The sequence below is a fragment of the Leptosomus discolor genome, chromosome 1, assembly GCF_034619465.1.
Source record: "Leptosomus discolor isolate bLepDis1 chromosome 1, bLepDis1.hap2, whole genome shotgun sequence".
Lineage (NCBI taxonomy): Eukaryota > Metazoa > Chordata > Aves > Leptosomiformes > Leptosomidae > Leptosomus > Leptosomus discolor.
The window spans coordinates 23007464-23031390 of NC_141391.1; the positions used below are offsets into that span (position 1 = coordinate 23007464).

At 49.7% G+C, this 23927-nt stretch overlaps 1 protein-coding gene across 1 annotated transcript; it reads left to right on the top strand.

Annotated features, from left to right (window-relative positions):
* Nucleotides 1–19624: 19624 nt before the first annotated feature.
* Nucleotides 19625–23661, top strand: PDX1 (pancreatic and duodenal homeobox 1). The gene is made up of 2 exons (XM_086481849.1): nucleotides 19625–20024; nucleotides 23285–23661. The coding sequence occupies exons 1-2, from the start codon at nucleotides 19625–19627 to the stop codon at nucleotides 23659–23661; spliced, it is 777 nt and encodes a 258-aa protein (XP_086337975.1).
* Nucleotides 23662–23927: the final 266 nt, after the last annotated feature.

Below are 23927 nucleotides of genomic sequence, written 5' to 3' on the forward strand. Positions count from 1 at the left end.
TTGTGTGATTTTCTTTTAGTGATGCTATGCAGAGGGTAAATGCGCTCCACATATGTGGGAAAGGACAAACCTGCCTGAGACCCTGCTGGACTTTACTGGAGAAGTTATACTGAATCCTGGGAATGGATGTCACGTCCTTTCCCCATTGCCAAACTTCAGGACAAAGAAATTTGCTGTTGTTTCCCTGGCAGGATCACCATGTTATCATGTTTCAAACTTGTAGTACTTTAGAGGAGAAGCATCTGCCAACTTTTGGGAACCACTAGTGTTGTTCTGGGTGTCTGGCATAGTAGGAATAACAAGCAGTTTGATGGTTTCACTGCACTGAATCCTCTTCCCCCAAAATAACTCTGAACACAAGATAGGTCTTTAGCTAAATGTGCCCATTTGCACAGTGCAAAAGAGCTATGGGTAGCCAAGCACAGCGGTGTCTCCTTTTGCATACTTCTTTTTGTAAGCTCACATTCATGAAGCTTCTGGGATGCATAACTAGAAGCAGTCACTATGCAAGAATGGCGGTGAGAACTGGGAGCTCGTATGTTTTTTAATTTTCCGTAGACATAGATGAGTTGGCAACCACATAAACTTAGGGATGACTTGGACTTCGGAGTAGGCAGTGTCAAACATGACCTATTGGTATTGGAAAATACTGTGATTAATATGCCATCATCTAATCAAATAATGAACTTCAGTCATATGAATAAGTATCAGAATGACTGTAAAACCCAGTATCAAGGCTATCTTGAAGAGCTAACTTGCTTATCATCTCATCAGTTCTCTTAGGAGAACACCTGTTACCTCTTGGTGAGAACACTTCTTCTGGACGAAAATAAAACAGAAGCAGTCACTTATGTTGGAAATACGCAAAAGCTCAGTCGTCCCGCAGCAGGACCTGTTTGATGTGGATGCTGGGGGATGTGTGACCATTATGGCTTGAGCTGTGCTTCACACCAGGCCAAGCTTTCAGATCACAGTGGATTTTTTGAGACCTTGCTCTGTTTGCTGGGAGTCTTTGGCCTGCAGCCCTTGAGCTTAGGTTGTGCCCTGGTGTCGTACCACCCTATGTCATTACTGCTTTTTCTTATGCCCTTGAAGAACTCATTGACATCATGGGGCTGCTCTGTACAATGTCACGTAACAAGTCAGCTTGGGGAGAAGACCCCCATGGAGAGAGGTCCAGCAGAAATGTGCCTTCATTAACCATCTAGCCACAGCCCTGTGCAGCAACTTGCTGGGTGGTTTGTGCCTGGACGAAGGCCTCTATCGTTTCTGTAGGAGCCACCACCTTGTCAGCACTTTTGAAGGGCACAATGTGTTTATGAAGTGACCTCGTGCACAGAAGAGTTCTCAGATGGCAGTAGCACTGAGGCATCCATAGACAGCATTCCCAGTGCCACAACCACCCAGCACTCTCGTGCCTTTTTGCTACACATTAAGAAAAGCACCACAGGCTTCTGATACAGATGGTTAAGGGGTTAATGAACAGCCACAACCCCACAGGTTTTCATCTGGAAATGTGGGTCCAGGATCTTCATCTCAGGAAACCATTTTGAGCCCCTGGCCTTTTTCTCTTTGCACAGCTGTAAGAAACAGTTCTCAGCTTTATCAGAAAAACAACAAAGATAAATCAAACAAATCCCATGGTAGGAAACAGTGGGAGTTTCATATCATGTTACTCCAGGTGTCTACAGGATCTGAGCTAGGTGTCCCAGTCTCCTGGGACAATGGCATTCATCTGAAAATGTTGGTAACTTGTGGCTATTTATCTCTGTTGACTTTGAAGAGAGCATGGGATGGCAGGATTGTGGACAACTCCTGGCCAGATGAATCTCAAAAGATTAATTTAGATAGCATATATCATTCTACTTTCTGGGATCTGCCGCAGCAGATAGATGGATGGGCTGTTAGGTAGATAGCTAGACAGGTAAGTACTCCAATATCCTATTTACTTGTCTTACCATTTAGCTATTTTCAAAATATATGCATAAATACATACCCACAGATACATACATAACAGTGACATGATTATCTGTTAAACAAATACATATGTTGCTGGTATAGCTCATTCCTAATTTTTGTCAGTTGTGTCATGGAATAACTGAACTGGTCGTTAGAACTAGGGCCTTAATTTTTTCCATAGACGACATTTCCTGTAAGAAGGAATTCTTTAGATTTCTTACTAGCAAAATGTATGGACTGAGCTTTGAATGGAAAAATCCACAAATTTCTAGAATAATGCCCAGAGGCATCTCAGATGACTGCTAGCAAATCTGGCTGGGAAGACTGAGATCCTCTGCTCTGTCCTTCTGGCAAGGATGCTGGAGAAACACGTCCATAAAATAACCCCATCAGTCAGTGAACAGCTGATGACAGTGGAGTTGCAGTAATGGTGACCACCGAGGTCACATTGCCTTCTTGCCACATTTGCTGAAGATGAGAGGCCAAGGGGACTTGTGGAGACAGCTGACAAGAGGTGCTAGCTCAGCAACCCACAGCTGCTCTGAACACTTGAGCAAAAGCCCTCAACATACCCAACACTAACCTGAACTCTGAGCTGCTTTAAGTTGGTCAGTTAAGGGTTTTTTTCTTCAGCTGACCCAGGTATGTGGCTCACTCCCTGGGGATACTGCAGAAAGCTTGAGCAATGGCCCACTTGAGACGTCGGTCAGGAAGGAAAGCTCATTCCCACTTGTATCTGTCTTGTGGTTTGGTACTTGTCTGCAAGCAAGGACAAGGGAGTTTGTTCCCTTTCCTGTAGGCTGAGTCTTCAGCATCCTTGGTAAGTGCTGCAACCAGCCACCCCTCTTCAAAGGCTATATGCTGTTCTGAATTCCACTCCAAACACTGAGAATGTGCCTGTGCAAACATATCCCTGCTGTTCCTTCATGGCACTGCCCAAGCAGCTTCCCACTCCATGGATGTGAGCAGTTGCCTGTACCACTGAGCTAGCAAGACTCCCTGACATTCCTGGACAGACTTAGGCAGCTCATGAAGAATCATCTTCGAGCATCTTCCTCTCTCCTTTGACTGTATATGAAGCTTATGTACTCAGAGTGACTCTTCTGGGCCCAAAGCTTCTGAAGTGTCACTGAAGATATGAAAGACCTGTAGTGACCTACCTCCACTAGAGAGTTTCTTCTTTTCCACTGTCACCAAAATGCACATCACAGATCAGAATCCTGCCTACTGGTCAAGATACAAACTATTTAAGAAACCACCATGTCCCAACAGTTTCTGAGATTAATTTGAACTCAAACACTGCAGGTTTTTACCTAGATCTTACTAATTCTTTTGCTGTTTCAAAGCTTCACTGCATGACATTTCCAAGGAACAAGGAACTCCTACATCTTCAGAGCTGTAAGTGTTGTCTTTTTGGGGAAAATGTAGTGATATTTTTTAGGAGGCCACATTTTCAGTTTGATAGGAGAACCGAAGCAACCCAGTGTATACAGCCCAACACACTTCACCAAAGATGGAGAGAAAAGCTAACCTGTCAGTGTCACTCACTGCTTCACAATCCCATCACTGCCAAAAACCAGGAGCTAGGAGCATGATTAGTCCCGCCCAGAAAGAGAATGTGGTTTTAATAGACTCGATGTGTCAGTACAAACAGACAAAGGGGAAAAAAATCAAGTGTATTCCTTCTGTCTTGAAATAGTATCTGTAGGTAACTGTTGGATGTAACACGCAAGGGCAGAAGGCTACAGAAGAGCTCATTGTGTCATGACTAGTGAAAGAAGTCTTTCGGCATCTAAATTTTCAGCTTAGTTTTCTTCTCCCTCTGGAGCTTCAAAGCAAAATCACTGCTATGCACTAATATATATCAGGTTTTGATGTTCAGAATGGTGCCAGTGGGGTCTAAGCAACTCACGGTAAGGCAACTCACAGTACTCAGACAGAGAAGGGAGTGATTACCATGACCAGCTCACAAAGGCTTGCTCAAAATGCTCTGGCAAAACTGTTTTTCAATTGAAAACGGGGTTCTGGTTAGGGGTTTTTTGAGAATGTGTTTGCCTCTCTATTTTATGAAAAGCAATTGCTTTTCCAAGAGATCTTCTCACTTTTTGCTGGAAAAATGAGAATCCTGAACCCAGTGCTTCTTGATTGAAGACCTGAGAGTTTGGGGGTTACTTTTTCACAAAAAGAAATAAACATTTTTTAAAGAACAACCAGTTTCAAATTTTGTGTTCAGGGATACTGTCTGATTTGACCATCTTGCCAGGCTGTCAAGAGTTAAAGATCCTGGTCCATAGCTTGTTTATTAATTTCATGAGATTCACAAAAGTGTACCTTTTAGCATATAACAGCATCTGGAAAGATTCTTGCACCTGAAATGAGGTGACCCAGGACTTCAGCTTTATTGGAGATGTTTCCATTTTAACAAGTTGTGTATTTTAACCTGTTGAAATGGGTGTGTATTTTTGTGTATTTTAACCTGTTTGTGTATTTTAACCTGTTGAAATGTGTGTCCTTGAATGTCTTTCACTGAAAAATTGCTGACAAACATCAAGTGTTTGTCTGTCAGCCTCTGGCAATCTAAACATTGATAATAAGCCAACAAGAAGTTTTGGTAAATAATAATCCGATCTGGATTGTGATTGTGTAAAGAAACCCTCAAGGCTCCAAATCCCTAAATTGAAATGATGGTCACAAAATTTGCAAGACTGGCAGATGAGAGAGAAAAGGATAAGGTAGTACAAAGAAATAACAGGGTAATATTGGTTTTCTGCTTGGAATACTGATGATTGTCACTCACCTATTTCCAAAGAGCTGCCTTAATTCACATTTATTCCAGGTCTATCCCCTTATCCCCCTTCCCATCTCACATCACCTAACTGTAAACCTGAGCTTCTGTGCATGGACAAGTGTTGCCCATATCCAAGGAAGCGTTGGCAAGTGCACTTCTCAGGGCTTTGTGTATGGGAAGGTGCTCACGCGACCTACTGCCTGCATGCCTTCCTGGAGGGAAGCCGTATCCTGCACGAAGCCATGTAACTGTCCACGCCTCCGGGTGTGGAACAGCCCTGGGCGCCTAAATTAAGCATTCTGGTTAGACAGATGGTGGGTGAGACCCACCTCTTTTCCTTCTCACTGGTGGTAAGGCAAATGCCTCTGGCTGTGCTGGCTGCTGTCTGCTCTCCTCACTGTCAATGGGCGACAGCACCTCCTAGCATGTGTTTGTCTGTCCTGTTTGGGACACTGGCTTCACCAGGAGACAATTGAAACCTGACATCCCTGTCTACTGTTTATAAAGGGAGTTAAGACAACTAGTTTAGGAGAAGTGCATACTGGAAATGCTGAGGAACATGAGGACATAGAAACAGCTGCACAGGTCAGGCTGAAGATCCCTCCTGTTGGCTACCCATTCCCCTGCAGTGACTAGGGAATGCCTAGAGAAGAGGAGATGAGCAGAGTAACTACCTAGGGGTACCCCAGGACACCTTCCCTGGCATGGGAACCTTCTCGGCTGCACTGAAATGATTCTTCACTAGACTGTTTGTCCTGGGGGGACTTGTAGTTGGGGGAGATAAACGCCACCCTAAATTACATCTGTTGCTGAAAATCTGTGCAGCAGGCAGAGCACTGGCTGTGGACGTTGGCCAGACCCTTCTCAGGTAGCAGGGGTTTGAGTCAACAGCCCAATTTATCGGGTTAGTATTTTAACTCCAATCCCTTACCAGGGCAGGTGTTTTGTGTGCCCCGGAACAGGCTCTAGGTCGGCCATTATTTTGTACAAAAAATACCTCCGCCGCAGTTTTTCAGCCTTGTCCTTCATTTAGAGCTAAAACAAAAAATCTCCCTACTGACACTGACTGCTTTACAGATTTTTTTCCTATGACACCTCCAGGGTAGTTTTCCTCTCACCCTCAAACATATTCCCACTTAGTCACACCCTCTGTCCCCATCAGTAACAGCTTCAGCTCGGGCAGCCCTAGAGTGCTTCTCCTAATGGTCTGAGCTGAGATTCCTGACCCGAGATTCCTGACACACTCATCAGCTGCAAGCCTGACCTCCATCGTTTCTAACATTAGAAACTTCTTTAAAAAGCATCACTGAATGCATGCATCCAGGTACAGTCTTTGCTTTCCTGTACTCACTGACACTTCGCAAAGCATGTCTGTAATCACCCGTTACAGTTGTACACAACTTGCAAAACTCATACTTAAGTGTGGGGAAAGAAAAAAGCCTGGATAGTCTGCAAAATTAAATTTGCCAAGCCTTATAGCAAGTACCTTTTCTTTGCCCATAAATGCGAGGTTCATCTTGCTGTCCCAGCCATCAAAAGCTCTAGGGCAGGAGAGTAACTTCGAGCACGGAGTTGGGCAACAAGGAATTTTCCAGCATCACTGCTGATTCAGGGAGCCAGGGACCACCTTCCCAGTACACACTAACCCCAGCCATGCTAGAAGCCTTAGGGATAAGGCTCCCATAGTCCCTGTCAAACAGGAACCTATGCACTGGCGATTCTAAGGGGACGCCTTCTTATCTGTGATGGTCGAGAGAGTTGCTCACTGATGGACTAAGTCATCAGGGGGATTCTGCTAAAAATCAGCACCCGGGATGGCCACCTACTTGCACGTGATACCTGCCCTTCCAAGGGGGCTGTTATAACAGGTCTTCTTCCCAGCCAAACCTCCACTGAGAAAGCAAGCAGAAAAGAGAGGAAGCTTTGGCTTGCTCCAGGACCATCTTGGACACACCACTCCCTGCTGGGAGCAGCTTGAAGATTTCACTCAGCTCCGACATCCCAGGCTGAGGCAGCCCCTGCCATTGGCAGCCTGGGGCCGAGGGCTGCACACCTGTACAAGAGGCAGAGACTGCCAGCAGTGCCTTCCTGCCATGCACCAGGGAATCAGACCATGTTATGCTTGAGCAAAAGCCTGAGAACCTTCTGCTTGCTGCCTACTGGGTGGGTGCAAGGAAACTTGGTGAGGTGAGAAGTAAAGGCTCAGACCACTCTTCAGCTCAAGGCCTTATGCTGATGGCGCATCCCAGAGGCAACAGGCACAGGACCTGACCTGTCTGATCACAGCAGGCTCCTGGCCCAGACTCTTCTTCTGCTTGGGAAAAAACTCAACCAACTGACCAACCGCAACAAAAAAAACTCTTCAAAGTCCAGGAGCAAAGGCTGATGCATCAACTTGCTCCAAGGACATCTTTCCACTGCAGAATGGACTTGAGCCTGGTCCTTGCGCATGTCAGTCAGAGTTTCTCATGTTCGCACAGAGGAGCTGCAGGGAAATCTATGGAAGGAGACCTTCTTCTCTGTGCCTGGCCACACGGATAATGCAGGTGCCAGCACTGGGGGAAGGATCTTTGGGAGAAGACTAGGTTCCTTGGTGACTTGACTGACTTTAGACAACCTGTGAACTTCTGTGTTGTTCCTGAAGCAAGAAACAGCTCTGTCTTCCCCAGCCCTGTAGATAAAAATGCTCTTTGTCTTCCTCTTTAGGTGAGACACCCTTAAGGCTGCACATTGCTCACATCCACGCTCTCCTGCCAGGGACACATAGCTGAACCTGTGCTTTGAGATGTGCAGTGGCTGGTGGCTGCCTGGCTGTTGCAGAAGGACACAGGCCGGGTCTAGAAGGAGGCACAAGGTATGTCAACCCTGATTTCTGTTATCCCATAAGGCAGAAGCACTCCCAGAGGGAGTTCACTCCTGGCACAGTGGAGACACCTACTGCACGTGGTGGTTCCCGTGCATTGACCAGCTGTGGACAGATGTTTGATTGCCAGAGGGCTACTGCAGACACGGGATTGCATTATTCAGAAGCATCCTGGAGCATGGGAATAGATTTCCACACACTGGTGACAGAAATCAAAGTAGCTGAGAAGTTACTGTCAGCTGGGAGCTGACTGTCCCAGGCTGCCTCAGATCAATAGCCTTCTGGTGCAATATTAGCTGTGAGCTCTGAGAATAGGGATATTTGCCATGACATGAATACAGTGGTTTACTCAAGGGCAGTGACCTAAGTGAGGGCCTGAAACAGCAGCTGGTTTTCACAGAACAGGCTGCAGGCATCTCCTGTATCATGCAAACACATCCCCTGCTAAGGGGGTCCTCCTCCAAGCCTTAGTGGGTCATGAAGGGAAGCTTGTGGAAAACTTGTAGGACAGCCACATGTCACAGGGAACTCATCTGACCTTATGGCAAGCACATAAATATTCTATAAGGATAGCTGAATTCAACATTACTTTGTTGTTTCCTTCAAGCCCTCTTTGCCTCCTTAGGCTCAATTGCATGAGAGTGATACCCTGACCACAGAGCAGCTGAGAAGCACACCTTTAGTTGGGGCTGAATATAAGCCAGTGGCAAGATGGTAGGACATTTGGCCAGTGGGTGCCAGGAGGATGCTGTCTTCCAACAGCAGACAGGCTAATGCTGTCTGGCTGAGCATGGTGTGACGCCTGTAAGGAGCAGGCAGGAGTTTCGGTCAGTTCCCCTGAGATCGTGCCGAGCTGCCGGCCTGGCTCAGGCTCCAGGTACAGTCCCAAGTGTCTGTGGGGTGGAAAGCAGGTGAGTGAGGGACATCAGAGAAGCGTGATACACCCACATACCCGCCTCACCCAGGCGTGCAGAGCAGGAAGCAGGAGAATATGCATCTTGCACGTCACACTCGTATCAGGCTATTGCTGTGATAATGGCAGTGTTTAGAAATGGATTAAGGGTTTTGGGTACAACTTCCTGCCTCTTCCTTCTCTCCGAGCACTGAAGCACGAGTGTGCAGTCCATGCCTCTTCATTAGCAGATAATACAGAGTTAAAACAACAAGACACATAGGAGGGATTTTGTTCACATAACTACAGATGTCCAGGCCTGAGGTGGCTGGGCACTTTGCAGCGGGTGAACACTCACACGTTGTGTCCATCTGCCTGGTGCCCATGTCAAGCCAGCAATTGGCAGAGGCCCTTTGCCTTTCCTGAGCACGGCTTGGACGTTGTCTCGGAAGGGCTTGGCTGGCTGCCTGGTCCTGCCCAACAGGGAAAAAACTTGGGGAAAAAAATGTACTGCTTTGCGGTCTGCAGCTGGCACCCCCCAGAGCCCAACCCTGCTGCTCCCACCAAGGGGGGATTAAAATTTTTGCAGCTGAATGCTGGGACACACACAGCCCTGGCTGAAAAAGGAGGTGCTGGCAAGGCAGGGACATGGAGACAGAGGGACCTGCGCCAGGGCCTGGTTTGAGAGCGGTGGCAGAGGTGGGAAGCAGTACATGGTGCAGCTGCAAGCCACTGGATGGCAAGAGGGAGAATGGGCATTTCTGCTTTGCTGAATGCTAATTTGGACCTGTTTTCCCCTTGGGCTTACTGAACGTCTAAGTCTACCCTGAAAAAAAAGGCATGAGGAGCTTGGCTGAAATCACAGAGAAAGGCACAGATGGTGTTTGCGGTGTGAGAAATATTCTCACCTCCAGAAGAGATTGTTTCCTTCAGCATCCCTTCCATTGCTCCCACTCGGCTCCTGTGGGGGCACCAGAGTCCCGGAAGCTGCTGGTCTCACACATCGTGGCTCCAGAGAGGAAGGAAATGCTTTGAGCTGTTTCCATGTCCACCCAGAGCTAAAGTTGCATCTTGGGAAAAGTGCTATATCCATCTAGGCTTTGAAAATACAGTGATATCAAATCTGAATTTAAAACAATTTATGCATAGACCATCATAACATTTTAATGGGGAAAAAATACACAATCATTTCAAGCTTGAAGAGTCTAAGTAGTATAGTTTTGTATAAATGGCTGATACGTTATTTGTTTATTGGGCAATCTACTTTTTTATATTGTTTGTCAGGCTATATAATTTTAGGTGAAAGCTTTTTAGCATGCTGTGCCTGCCAGAAGAACTTCCTTTATATACAGGTTTCTGCTCCAATGTGCATCGAAAATAGAGCACTAATTGCCACCTTACCCCTTCTTGCACTGTTAACCAGAACCTGGCTACTCCATAAATTAGACAACCATATTAAAGGTGCTGCTGCACCAGTGGGTTGAGCGGTAAAGTAGTTGATTTCATTTGAGGTCCACAAGAGGATAATTTAGTTTAAGAGGCTGATTTTGGCAACTGTAGCACTCTTTTATTCAATTGGAGATTTCCTAACCACAACGAGGCAGGGGCAGCAATCTCTTCACAGGACACCAGCCAAGGAAGGGAGACCTGGAGTCTTTCACCAGGGTTATTTATTGGGGCAAGTGCGTTCCTTCCCCTGAGGCTCTGTCTGCCTTGGTCTGTTCTGAGTCTTTGGACTGTGGGCTACTCCCAGAGGAGGTCATCTTCTAGGTTGACCTGATGTTGGGACCACACGGCCCTGGTGGCTGTGGGGCCTTTGAAAGCTTCTTTACTAAAACATGATGTCTCACTTCCTTCAGTTGCTATAATGAAATTACTCTCGCCAAGGTTTCTGCAACGCTGTGTGGATTTTATTGACTCTGAAAAACTGTTGTGGATGTAATATAGGAGAACAGTCTTAAATCAAAACATCTAATGATCATGCCTGGCTAGAAACCCAGTGGCTAGGTGTTGCTTTGTTGAAGCCCACCAAGTGGCATTTTAAAGTTTAAAACCCAGCAGAGCCTCTCAGTGCTGGCTTAAGTGTTAATCTGTTCCTTGTCAGTGCAGACACCACCTGTGTCAAGAATCAGGGCAGGACAGCCCAGGGCTTTTGCAAATTCAAATGAACTGAGAGTGGCCAGACTGGAATTTCTTCTTCCCTCTGTCTTTCCATATTACTCCAGCTTGACTGTTTTACAATCCCCGTGCAAGCACTTCTGTGTTCACCGTGCATGCTTGGGCTTTCTACCCACTCGCTAAGCACAAGTCGAGAGATGTCCTTCCAAGGACCAGATGCCCTGTGCATGCCTTACCATCCAGGAGAGACTCTTCCCATTCAACTCTTCCTCAATGGACAAGACCAATTAGTCTCCTAAATCACATTCAGTGTTTTCTGACTGCCATTTTTTAAAGCCTCCTGTTATTCCTAGGGCTTGGACCAAACACTGAGTTAATGATTACTGGGTGGAGTTTCACTGGCTATTTTGAGGAGACAGCCTTTTCCAGCCTTCTGGACACCTGAGGCAGGACATTTAATCAATGTCTTTGTCCTTTTCAGCTGATGCATTAAATCAGGTGGTGTTTAGGTACATAAAATCATTTCAAGCTCTGACAATGTTCTTTCCAGTGTGCAAGTAAGGAGCAATAAAACCTACATGCATCGTTTAGAGAGTTAAAATCTAGTTGAGCTTTCAGATAAATGTGCAAATTTATACCCATTATGTGTGAACAGTTCTTCATCGCTCCATAAAGATATTCATTTTTTTTCTGGTCTACTATGTAATTATGGGTTTAAATCACAGCTTTTCAAACTTGAACTGGGCTTTACTTGCAAGTGTTATACAGATATAAGTATATAAATATTGTCTAGAAATAGTATGCAAATGCAAGGAAATAAATGTATAAATAAAGGACTGGGAAATACTAGATGGAAATATAATTAAGAAGATTATGATGGAGAAAAAGAAAGTGAAAGAGAAAGCAAGTGAAAGAGAAAGTGGGGGAAGGGAAATCAAGGCAAGCCAAGGCAAGCCAAGCGCAAGGCAAGGCAAGAGGCAAGAAAGGCAAGCAGAGGAGCATTGCAGATAAATATTTGAGGCTATATGGATCCTTAGTATGACTAAATTGCATTTGAAACATTGTATTATAAATAAATAAGCAAGCTAATAGAGGTTAAACTGCACAATAAACATTCAGATTATTTTATATACACATGGAAAACAGCGGTCATTGCAGCTGAGCAAATGAGCAATCCGTATTATTTAACAGGTGCTTATTTTCATGTTTGTGAACTGTCTGTGAGAAAATTCTGATTTCTCTTCCTTCATTTTTAAAACGTGAGAGGTCCTAAAAAGTTTTCAGACGGTAGATGTCTGTTAATTTAAAATATATATATTTATTTAAATATTTAGAATTCAACCTGTGTTAATAACTGGCTGGTCATGTAAGGTGTGGCTACATCTCTCTTCCCTTGCTGGATGAACATAAGAACTAGGCCCATTACAGTGTATTACACAGGCAAGGAAATACGAGCAAGGAAGTTGGCTGAACAGCTTCAGTTGATGCTGCACTCTACATACTCTGTGAAAAGGCATTTTGTCTCCTACCCTCCTCCTATTCCTTCCCAGGACTCTTATTTACAACATGTTATAGAGAAAGCCCAGTTAAACCAATTCTGCATTTGTTCTACTTTCCCTCCCAAGGTCCTTGAGTCCAAGACTTACTAACTACAGATTTTATTACACCCATGTTCAGAGGACAGGGGTGGAGGGTTTACTCGCAGGCTCCTTGCTAGCCCTTCCCTGTGTGGGCTCTGAGAAGTTCACAGCACCTCCAAGGCTGATGTGGTATCAGTTTACGGGGGGGAGAATGAAATCTGGTGCTCTGATTTTCAAATGGATTTAAATTGTTGCATAACTGTGTAAATCACAGAACCATAGAATAGTTTGGGTTGGAAGCATCTTTTAAAGGTCACCTAGTCCACACACCTCCCCCCCCCGCCCCCCGCCCTCCATGCAATGACCAGGGGCATCTTCAACTAGATCAGGTTGCTCAGAGCACTGTCCAATCTGACCTTGAATGTTTCCAGAGATGGGGCTTCTACCACCTCTCTGGGCAACCTGTTCCAGTGTTTTACCACCCTCATTGTAAAAAATTTCTTCCTTGTATCTAGCCTAAATCTGCCCTCTTTTATTTTAAAACCATTATTCCCTGTCCTATCACTATACTCCCTGATCAAGAGTCCCTTCCCACCTTTCCTGTAGGTCCCCTTTAAGTACTGGAAGGCCACTATAAGGTCTCCTCAGAGCCTTCTCTTCTCCAGGCTGAACAATTCTCTTAGCCTTTCTTCATAGAAGAGGTGTTCCAGTCCTCTGATCACCCATGTTAGGTCTAGTGGGATTAAGTTTTAAAGTCTCCACTAATTCTCAGTGCCTAGTTGAAGTGCTCAGAGGTGCCACTGGACCCACCAGCTCAGAAAAAGCATGTGTGGATAGCACTGGAGGGGGTCAAGGAACTTCCAGAGCCCAGTTCTTGTGGCATTGGGTGTTCACAACCAGACTCCCCAGAAGCTTCCCCTTCTCCTGGGAGTAAATCAAGTTGCTGCAGACCATTCACCCAGAAAAACAAGGTGTTTGCAGCTGGAAACCCTTTCTGGGATGTTCAGCCTAAGAGGTTCATCAAGGTTACATTATGTCCCTTTGGTCAGACCTGCTGGAGCATCCAGCAGCGCAGCCCAGGGCCTGCTTCCCGCCTGGGCAGAGGGCTAGTTGAGAGCACACTCTCCTTCTCTCCTGGCTCCTACACCCATGTTTCTCCGCGTGGGCAGGGACAGGGGAGGGGAAAAAGGGCAGGCTGGTACATTCCCGAGTGTCACCCACAGCTGAGCTGGGAGCACGCCTAAACCTAGACCTTCAAACTCTTTCCTCTGAAGGGTGAGCATCTTCTATGTCCTTAGCATAAATCATCTTCCTCACTCACACTGTCCAGGGCTGGAGTATGGAGCATTAGGAACATCTCCCAGCTTTTCAGCTCTTGGGCTCACTAGCCTGACTGCGATGCAGTGAGCTCTTAGCCATTCCTGAGGGCCAGGGCAGAATGAAGTTGTAAAGGGCTTAGCTGCTATGTTTTAAGACATGTCTGTGGAGCCTGTGTGACATGCAGCAGTTCATAGTTTGACTAAATGTAGGCAGGTTTGCACAGACAGATTGGTCTGGAGGGACATTACTTTGGGACAACATCCCAGCAGGACTTCTGACATACATAAATCCAGCAAAGAAACACAGCAGTGAAGAAAACAGGGCAGGAAAATTCTGTGTAGGGTTGTTGTCTCCAGATGTCAGTTATTCCAGTCTTCTACACCAGTCTGGGATCAGCCATACATCTGTTGCTCCTATTTCCAGAGACTTGCAGAGGCAGCGACTCCACACCCTCCCCATACAGCCAGCTCCAGTGCGTCACCATTTCCCAGCTTCACTTTCATACCGGTCCAAGCAATTTTAAGGAAAGTTTCCCCTCATGTTTGGTGAGGGGTGGAGATACAGAATGGAAAATTTCAGCCCCAATTGGTTGAAGTCCGGCAAAGTTACGATGGACAAACAGGGGAGGGCTGTGGTGAGAACTGCCAGGTGCCACCTGCATGACCGGGCTCCGGCTGAGCCTGAAACCTGCCCTGCCCCGACAGCCCGGGGTCTAGGAGAAAAATCAAGCAGGCAAGGGATGTGAGGAGGAGTTCTCTCTGGGTTATAGTTCTGCCCTGACTTCCTCTTTCTGTAACTATCTGAATATATACATATATTGAGGTTTTTTCTACTTCTACCTGATATAATAAACATGAAGGGCAAACCAGAAAGTTGTGTGGGGCAGGCAACATGAAATTGCTGTGTTTACAGTGGAAAGGTTCACAGTATTTAAAAGTAATTCCTCAACTCTTCTTACAAAAAAATGAAGTTGTGCTTCCCTGGTGATAGGCAATATTCCTACCAGAAAGTGAAATTATGAATACTGGGGGGGATGGGAAGAAAATTAAAAGGTGTAAAAGAGAAAGTGTAAAAAAGAGACTACACATGTAAGATCCTCACCTGCCCTCAGCCTTTCCCAAGGCAACTTTCCTACATATTTCCTGGACAAGGTCTCATTCAAAATGGCTTACGTAAACATGTCTTCCTGCGGTTCAAGGTGTGGCCCACACCTATGGTGTGAAGAAGCTGGTGCATGGTGGGAAGAGCGAACTGAAGTTGCCATGTGCAAATGCAGAATAACTCTGAGACCAAAAAAAACCTTCTTGCCTAAAAAAAAGCTGATGAACCAGTGTTACGTTAAGGCAGGTGGAATAGTTTGTGCTCTTGTTTTTATCGTTAATGCTAAGAGGGAAAGACAGCTTTGTTTTCACATGGTTATTGATTATTAACCAGCTCTGTGAAAGGTTACCTTTCTGCTAGATACAGCCACCGGGGGGGGGGGGGTGGTGGTGTTAAAAATCAATCCCTGGGAAAGCTCAGTTTCCCAGTCAGCTTCTCCTTCTCCCACTGCTGGCCCTTGCCATGGATACAGTTTCCCTGTGTTGGTTTGAGCACAGCTGAGAGAGGAAAAGAGATTATTTTGAATATGTTCCACTCACCTTCAGTACTTCTCTTCTGTCCAAATCTGGATTGCAGAAAAATGGTTGAGCACTGAGAAGTCATTAAATATCATGCAGATAAGGAAAATCAAACCAGATTACTATAAGGAAGTGTGACTGAACTATACTCCTTACTAACTTATACTTTAGTTAGATAGTCAGGGAGCTGGGAGGAATGATGGCACTACCATCAGTCATAATGGGAAAGGGAACTGATTGAGTAGGGGTTTGCAAATTGTCTAGATTGAAAGGCAAACAAAATGCTCCTAGGGAAAAAAATAACGCTATGTCCAGATGGTTTTACATTTCACTGATCTCAGCAGCCTGCAGTGATGTCTATCAGACACTACTAGGGAAGAAGTTGACAAGACTTTCAAAATACAGTGACTCACACTAAGCTTCTGAATTAACCATTTAAAGGTAAGATCATTGAAAATGCCATTGAATTTCAAGAGGTATGTTGTATATGTTGGCACACGTTTTAAAAGCATGTAGATATGACTTTAGGTATGTGGCTTGGCTTTCCAAACCTCTGGGCACTCAGACACATTCGTATTATATTGTAAAGTTTGAGGCTTTATGTAATACAGAATAAGAGTTAAACACACAGACAGCATTAACCTCTTCTCTGTCAGGCAAACACCAAGCTAGAGGAATACGATCAGATCTTAACAAGTCCTTAAAACATACTTGAATCTATACGGTAATTCAAGTATTTCAGTGTGGTTATTGTGTGATCTTACTGTAGGACAGCAACAGCTGAATACCTGAAACATTTGTTACTGGTGCTCGAATATCTGAGTTCCTATGCTTAAGTTGAGGATAATTACAACCTGTCTGTTCTCCTTAGCGTTGCTGCTACCACCATCAACCTTCCATTACTCATGGATTAATTTTTGTTTAATCTCTTGGAATAACAAAATTTCTATAAGAATTTACCTTCTAAGTAGATCCTCACAGCAACTTTAATGAGAGCATTGAGTAGTCCAGAAAAGTCACCTGAAAGGAGTAAAATGCTGTTAGGGGAAACAACCTGGATCTACTGGGGTTGTTCTCAGTTTGAATTACAACTGTGTTAACAGTTGTGGGACGGTGCTCATAATCAGATACAACATAGAGCTGGAAGTGTGAGTTTTCCAGTTCCATGGATGAAGCTCGGTGACCTAAATACAGCAGCTATAAATATCCCCCAGATCTCTGGGATTTCTATGGTCCATAGAAACTTCCTACCTCAGGTAAAGTATAGGACCTCCAGCTGAACTGCAGCATACATCCAGCCAGGCTTTAAAGTGAGGGAGAAGCTACCCTACCCATTGTTAATTTGTTCTAGTGTGCAACATGTCCCTTACTTCTCTTTTCTCTGTGCTCAATAGTTAAAACTCTGCTGTACATTCATCATGTATAAAATAAGCAAGTTTGTATCAGCCGTCTTTCCTTTGCATGGTTACCTGTAGACTGAGGATGGCCAAGGTTCTTGTCACTCTAAACCTGCCAAAACCACAGACTTGGGGAGTCAGGACAGGGGAAGTTCTCAGCTAGGAGATGACAATGTTTGCGTGGAAGTCCCTGGGCTCACTGTTCAAACTGTTCAAGTGCTGCTAACCTCACAGGGTCCACATTTGAGCTAAAGAGGCAATACTGTACCTTTTAATTTCTTATATTGTTCCTACCCATCTCGAGGCTTTTCTAGTTGGAGAATTAGGCCTGATTAAATGCAGCCAGGTACAAGGTCAGCAAAGGGTGGTAGTGCCTCACACAGCTGCCATTAATCTGGAGAACTCTTTGCCACAAGGTGGTGGGAGGCAAAAGGTTTACATGAGGTTTCAGTGGAGACAAGATGTGGAAGAATCAGCTGAGAACAGTAACATCCACGTGGCTCAGGAAATCCCTGGAGCAGAAAATTCTGGGAGTTTGGGAGAAGATCTGTGATGTGATATCTCATGTGCACACCCTGCTGCCACTGCCCAAGGCAGTGCATGCGGGCATCATTTAGGGAGAGGGTATGGGGTCACTGGACCTTTGCCTTGAGTCAGCACAGCAGTGTCTGCAGAGCCTGGTTCTGGGGTGAGCAGGGCCATTCCCACTCCCACCTGCCTCCTCCATCACTCATTTCTCACACCAAGTGGGCATTGTGGTGGGACCCACATCACCTATTTCTCACACCAAGTGGGCACTGTGGTGGGACCCACATCACCCATTTCTCACACCAAGTGGGCACTGTGGTGGGACCCACTCATGGCTCAGAGGCTTCACTGGGGAACTCATGGCTGTGGAGGGGCTCTTCAGCCAGATCTCAGTGACTGCATCCCAGGAGGAGGAGGCAGGCACCGGTGATCCCTGGGCTAGGGTTCCAGCCGTGCTCAGTTCCCCACCCCGTGGCCCCCCCAGCTGTCGGACGTCACCACCCCCTAGGCCCGGCCGGGGTCCCCAATGCCAGGATACCCAGCGGGGCCCTTTTCCTGCACTGCAGCTCGCCACCTTGTTGTTAGCACAGCAAAGCGTGCCCTTATCACCTGCTCACGCAGGCAGAATGAAAGAGAATTAGCTCTAAATTATACGAAATTCATTTGCTTTGGAGGGGGAAGTGTTTGCTCTATTTAGAAACGTTCGTTATAGAGAGAGGACCGCATTAAGACACCGGGTAATGGTCCTCCCTGGAGATGAATCAATTTGCTCTGGGTTTTATGGCCTCGCGTTTGTTTGTCCGTGCTGGTTCCGCGTGGAAAACCCGGGGCTGTAAATGCTCCGGGGAGCAGATTTCTGGGGAAGGGGCTGGGGTCGCTGGGCTGGGTCGGTGCACAAGAACTCTCCGGATCAAAGGACACCCGTGACTGCAAGAGACCTCGGGGGAGGTATCGCGGGCACGTTGGTGCTGAGCGGGGTGGGGGGACACAAGAGCACAGCCTGGCTCAGCGCACCCCCCCGGCCGCACACCGGCTGCCAGCCCCGGCATGCCAGGGGATGGAGAGGGAGGGCGCCGGGCGGGGGGAGCCCGAGCAGCAGCGATGTCTATCGGTAATTCCTGCTAATAAAATACTTTTTCACTATCCGCACTGTAATTGGTTTACAGCCCTTTTTGTTTATTTATCCATAAGAGCTGCTGTTAAATGGCTTGGGAAAGCAATCGCTTAATGGCTCAATATTGAATCAAAGGCTCAGTGTGCTTTCTCAGAGACGGGGGACCCGCGTGGGTTCAGAGCGGAAAGTCATTTCAAGTGTAATGGACCGGGCGGGTTTATGATCCCACGGAACCGGGCGAGGAGCGAGGTACCGGGAACCTCCTGCCCCGCCAGCTCAGGGGATGCACCGCCAACGGCCAAGCGGAGCCGAGCCGAGCCAGGTCGGGCTTAGCCGGGCCGGACCGAGTAAAGCCAAGCCGAGCCGCCCGCAGCTGGCCCCGCAAGCGCTGCTCCCCGCAGCCGCGGGTGCGCGCCCCGACGGCGGCGGCCGTAGCCCCGGTGCCGGGGGAAGAGGCGGGCCGGGCAAGTAGGAAGCGTGCCTGGCCCCGAGCCGGCGAGAGCGGCGGCCGGGCCGAGCGCAGGGAGGCAGGGAAGTGATCTTTGTCCCTTTCGGTAGCTCTCCGCCTCCTCATAGCCTCGTCACCAAGTCAACCGGCACCGGCTCGGAGCAGATTATCTCCGAGGGTCAACACATTGCAGCCCAAGCCGCGGGGAAGGCTCCCAAATTTACCCCTTGGGCAAACAATCCGCTGCCTATCGCTCGCTCTGGTGATAGCATTGTGGTCCCCACCGGCCGCATCCCCCCGGGCAGAGGAGGAGAGAGCAGAAAGCAGGTCCTTGCCTACTCCCGGGGCTCCGGCACTCGGCTTCCCCCGAGGGAGAGACCCCCCGGCGCACCCTGCCCGTCCCCGGACAGCGGCATCCTTGCCCCAGATGTCCCTGCAGCCAAAAGTACCCTGATGTCAAACCCCTCCAGGAGTAGCGTGTCGGTCGTGCCCCCCACCCACTACCGGGCCCCCCGAGAGGTTTCCTCTCCGGGCCGTCCCGGGTCGGGGGGGCGGGGAAGGCGGCACTGGGGTTTGAGCAGCCCCTGGGCAGGAGGTGCGGGGAGGCAAAAGATGGGACCATCCCTCCCGAAGCGCCCCGCACGTCAGATCAATCCTCCGACCCCCCACGCCCCCCTCCGCGGGGCTCCTCACCCCAAAGAAGGGAGCGGCACCCCGCGGCGCGGTCGGGAGGGTCCCGGGACACGCATGGATAAGGGGGAAGGGGGTTGCGGGGCCGGGGCCACCCCGGGTGGCCTCTTATGGGTCGCGCCCCGCCCAGGAGGGCTGCGGGAGGGCTCACGTGGGGGCAGCGGCGCCTATGGGGAGGCAGCGGGAGCCGGGCAGGGCGGCGGGGCCCGACGGGGCGGCGAGCTGTCAAAGAGGCATCCCGGGCGGCGGGAGCGGGAGCAGCCCTATGTGTCCCTAAGCTGCGAGACCCTCCCCCGGCCCCTCTCGCCATGAACACCGAGGAGCAGTATTATGCCTCGGCACAGCTCTACAAGGAGTCGTGTGCGTTTCAGAGAGCCCAGGCGCAGGATTACAACCCCAGCCCCCCCGCCTGCCTCTACATGGGCAGGCAGCAGCAGACTCCTTACCCCAGCGCTTTAGGGGCTCTCGAGCAAGGCAGCCCGCCAGACATTTCACCTTACGAGGTGCCCCCCATCACAGAGGATGCCAGTGTCTCCCACCTTCATCATCATCACCACCACCACCACCCTCACCTTCCTCCTGCCCACCAGGACGCGCTGCCTTTCGCAGACGGGGCGGACACGGGGGCGATAGAGGAGCCCCGAGTGCAGGTGCCTTTCGCCTGGATGAAGTCCACCAAATCACACGCCTGGAAGGGACAGTGGACCGGTAAGCCCCGACACCTCCCTCTGCCTCTGCCTCTCGTCTTGTCTCCCTCTCGGCGGGCAGGAAGCCTCCTCTGCACCGGTCCTGCTCCCGCCGCTCGGGTGTAGTGTGGAGATGTCCAGGAGGGTCGCCTTCCCGGGACGCTCCTTCCCCCGCTGCCAGCCCCTCCAGCCCCACTGCTGCGGGTCTGCTACCGTCGGGTTAAACGCCGGGGTGGGAGCCGGCCCTCTGGTCCCCGCCGGCAGGCTCGCCGCTCCCCGAGCCCTGACCAATTATTAACGAATTATTCTTTCACCAATTAACTAATTGTCGCCAAGTCGGGGCGACGTGCGAACGCTTCCCGGGCGCAGCTGCCTCGCCGAGCAGGGGAACTCCGCGGTGCGGGCGCTCCGCGGGCGCGGTGAGCTCCGCGCTGGGGCCGAGGCTGCGCAAGGGCGAGGCTGGGGGCGCGGAGACAGCTCGGAGGTGGAGCGGGCGGGGAAGCGGCAGGCAGGGCTGCGAGGGTACGGCATGGCCCCGCGGGGCAGCCCCCGAAACCCCGGGGCAGCCGCCTTGCCCCTCTCCGCTGCCTCTCGGCTCCCCCCGACGCCCGGGCGGCAGAGTCCATCTCCCCTCCGTGCCCCTCTATCCCACCCCCTCCTGCTTCCCCGGTGGGTTTTAGCCGTAATTGCAGGTTTCCAAGGGAAAACCCAGGGCAGGGGAACACAATGCACAAACGAAACAGAGCTGCCAGCCAGGGGAAGAAACTCTATCTAGGCAGAAAGTTCCGCTGCCCAACAATATTTCTGTCTCTGCCTGCACAATGTTATCGAGTCCTGCGCCTTTGTCACGCCTATACGGCAAATATTATATTAATGGCTTTGTTCAAATAGACAGTTGAAAAAAAGGAATGGAGTATTAAAATCACTATGAAATAGTTTGGGAACTGCATGGGCAGGGGGGAGGAAGGACAGGCGGCGGTCCCCAGTCCCCATGGAGGCGCATCCTCTGGGAAGGGGAGAAGAGCTGCTCCACGCTGCGGACCCGACGGCAGAGGTTGTGCCAGAGAGAAGGGTGGAGAGAAAATCACATTGTTTTCCTTCGGTTTGAATTAAACTCACGGGGAAAAGAAAAGGGAAAAAAAAAAAAAAAAAAAAAAGCAAAAAAAAAAAAAAAAAAAAAAGCTAAAGCCAAACTCTTGAACTACCCTTTTTTTTTTTTTTTTGTTTGTTTGTTTTCTCTACCTCCTGTACCCGAGAAATGACAGAACGAGCAGCAAACCGAAACTTTTCCTGTAAAAGCCGAATATCTTCCCCATTCTTCCCAGCTCTCCCGGGAGGTCCAGGCAGGGGCTGTGGTGCAGCTCTGCAGGGTGCAGGCGGGTGGGTGCAGGCTCACGCCCGCACCGGGCCGTTAGCGTCGCGGGTGCCCGGTCGGCACCCAGGCAGCGAGAGGGGCGCAGGGCTGTACCGGGCGCCCGCACAACGCTCGTAGCCAAACCCCGGTATGTTTTGTATGGTATATATTGCAAACCGCCCAGCCATTTTGATGGAAACCCGCTTGGTTTTAAGCGTCCATGGATTCTGCGGGATTTGGCGTTGTTATTGCCGGGGAAATGCGCCTAGAGAGGCCCCGGCCGAGCCCGGGTCAGTGTCACCCGCCGTGCCCGGGGCTCGCCCCGTCCCGCGGGCAGGGTTCCTGGGGAGCACGGCCCGGCGACCCCGCGGCCCTGCCGGCCCCGGCCCTCCGCCAGACCCCCTGGGCGCTCCGCCTTCCCTGTAGCACCACTTTACTGCACCGTAACAGACCAATTTGTTTCAGCTCCATACGCACGCACACGTGTGTGAGCATAGGTTTATATCTACCAACATTTTCATGTACATACATTTACTTTCATGTATCTTTTAATATATATACACATAGGTGTATATAGATAGGTTTGTATTCATAAAGGTTTTTATGTATATACGTGTATTTTTAATAGGTTATATATATATAAGTTTATATACATAGTTTATATTTATAAACATTTTATTTATATATATATATATATAATCATGGGAGTAGGGAAATGAGAGACGGGAGAGCCCTCGTAGCTCCCTTGAAATGGCTCTTCCAATCGCGTTTTTGTTTAGAGCACTGTCCCCTACAGATGATATCGCCACCAAAAGCGAACTCAGCTGGGCTCCCGGCGCTGCCAGCAGCGGTTTCTGTGCCCACCCGGCCTCTCCGGTCGCCGCCGCCTGTTCCACGGGCGCCCAAGTCCCCGCAGGACGGCGGCGGCGGCGGCCGCGCTGGGAACGGCGGTTCCGCTGCTGCCGCTGGCTCCGGGAACGAGAAACCAAACGCTTCACCAACCTGGCGAAACGGAGGGGCTGCAGTCCCGCTCTTGTCCCGCTCCCGGCCCGGCAGCCGCCCCGGAGCCCGCCACATTGCCTCCCGCGGGCCCGGGGCTGCTCGGTGGCGATACCCCGGGAGAAGCACTCAAACCCCTGTTCCGTGAGGTTTCCCCGCACCCTTTTCCGGCCTGTGCCGCTGGGCGCCTGCGGCGAGGCCCCGTCGGGGAGAGCCTCCCCGCCGCGCCGCCTCCCCGGGACCCCACCGGCCCGGCTTCTCCTCCGGGCCCTTTACAGGAAAGGTGAGATATTTGGGGTTTTTTAAATTATGTTTTGTTTGGCTGCTTGTGCGTATGTGGCACACAGGAAAATTGGTCTGGATTTTTTTATATTATTGGGGTTTTTTTAAAATATTTTTTTTTTGTTCTGGTTTGGGTTAGGGAGCTTCTTTCTTTGTCTTTTTCTTTGTCTTTTTCTTTGTCTTTTTCTTTGTCTTTTCTTTATAATTTTCTTTCCTTTGTCTTTTCCTTTTCCTTTGCCTTTTTCTTTTCCTTTTCATTTTTCTTCTTCTTTTTCCACGAATCTGAGTAATTGCCAGGCCCTGGAGCTGGAAGCCCTTCGGAGCTTTCGGCGACACGCAAACGGTGGTGCTTAAACATGTCCCTCAGCTTGAGGGACAGCGTTTCCCTGAAAACTTCGACCAAATTATTGTTAAAAAACCCCCCATTATTACAAAATAAAATAGCAGCGTTCTTGACAGCCTCCACCAGCACTGCCTTGCTGTGCCCGGCCAGGGGAGGCTCCCCGAGGCCGCCCTCTCACCCCGCTTGCTTCCCCCCGCGTGTCCTCCGCTCCGCGCAGGGCTGCGGGGACATGGCCCCCCGCAGCGGGGACATGGCCCCCCGCAGCCCGAGGGGGCGGCCGGAGCTGACTGTCCCTTCTCTCCAGGGGGGTCCTACGTGGTGGAGCCGGAGGAGAACAAGCGGACGAGGACGGCGTATACGCGGGCGCAGCTGCTGGAGCTGGAGAAGGAGTTTCTCTTCAACAAGTACATCTCCAGGCCGCGGCGGGTGGAGCTGGCTGTCATGTTGAACTTGACCGAGAGACACATCAAGATCTGGTTCCAGAACCGGCGGATGAAGTGGAAGAAGGAAGAGGACAAAAAGCGAGGGGCGGGCAACAGCAATGACCCCGAGCAAGACTGTGTGGTGTCCTCCGGGGAGCTCCAAGGCAAGGAGGATCTCCAGCCGTGTCCCTCCGGGAACCTGCCCTCGGGGGCCTCCAGGGACCTGCTCGCCTCTAGAAGGCAGCAGGATTCTCGGTGAGCCGTGGGGCGCCGAGGAAGAGGATGGGACCGGGGAGAGGGCCGAGAGGCTGGCGCCGGCTTCCCGCCGCCGTGCTCGACCCTCGCCCGCCTTCCCCCGGGGAAACTCGGTGCCTCCGCTCCGAAACTCCCGTCCTGCGAAAACTAGATGAAAGATGTTCAGCTGGAGCACGAAGAGGCTCGCTGCGGGACGTAGGGCCGGAGGAGGCCGCAGCGAGCCGCCGGGATGGCGCCGACCTGGGCCCCGGGCACCCCGGGCACCCCGCG

What these genes read in the sequence shown, in the direction of transcription:
- PDX1 (XM_086481849.1), top strand. Translation starts at nt 19,625, where the DNA reads ATGAACACCGAGGAGCAGTATTATGCCTCGGCACAGCTCTACAAGGAG. An exon ending in CTGGAAGGGACAGTGGACCG is followed by an intron (nt 20,025 to 23,284) that starts GTAAGCCCCGAC and finishes CCTTCTCTCCAG; the next exon opens with GGGGGTCCTACGTGGTGGAG.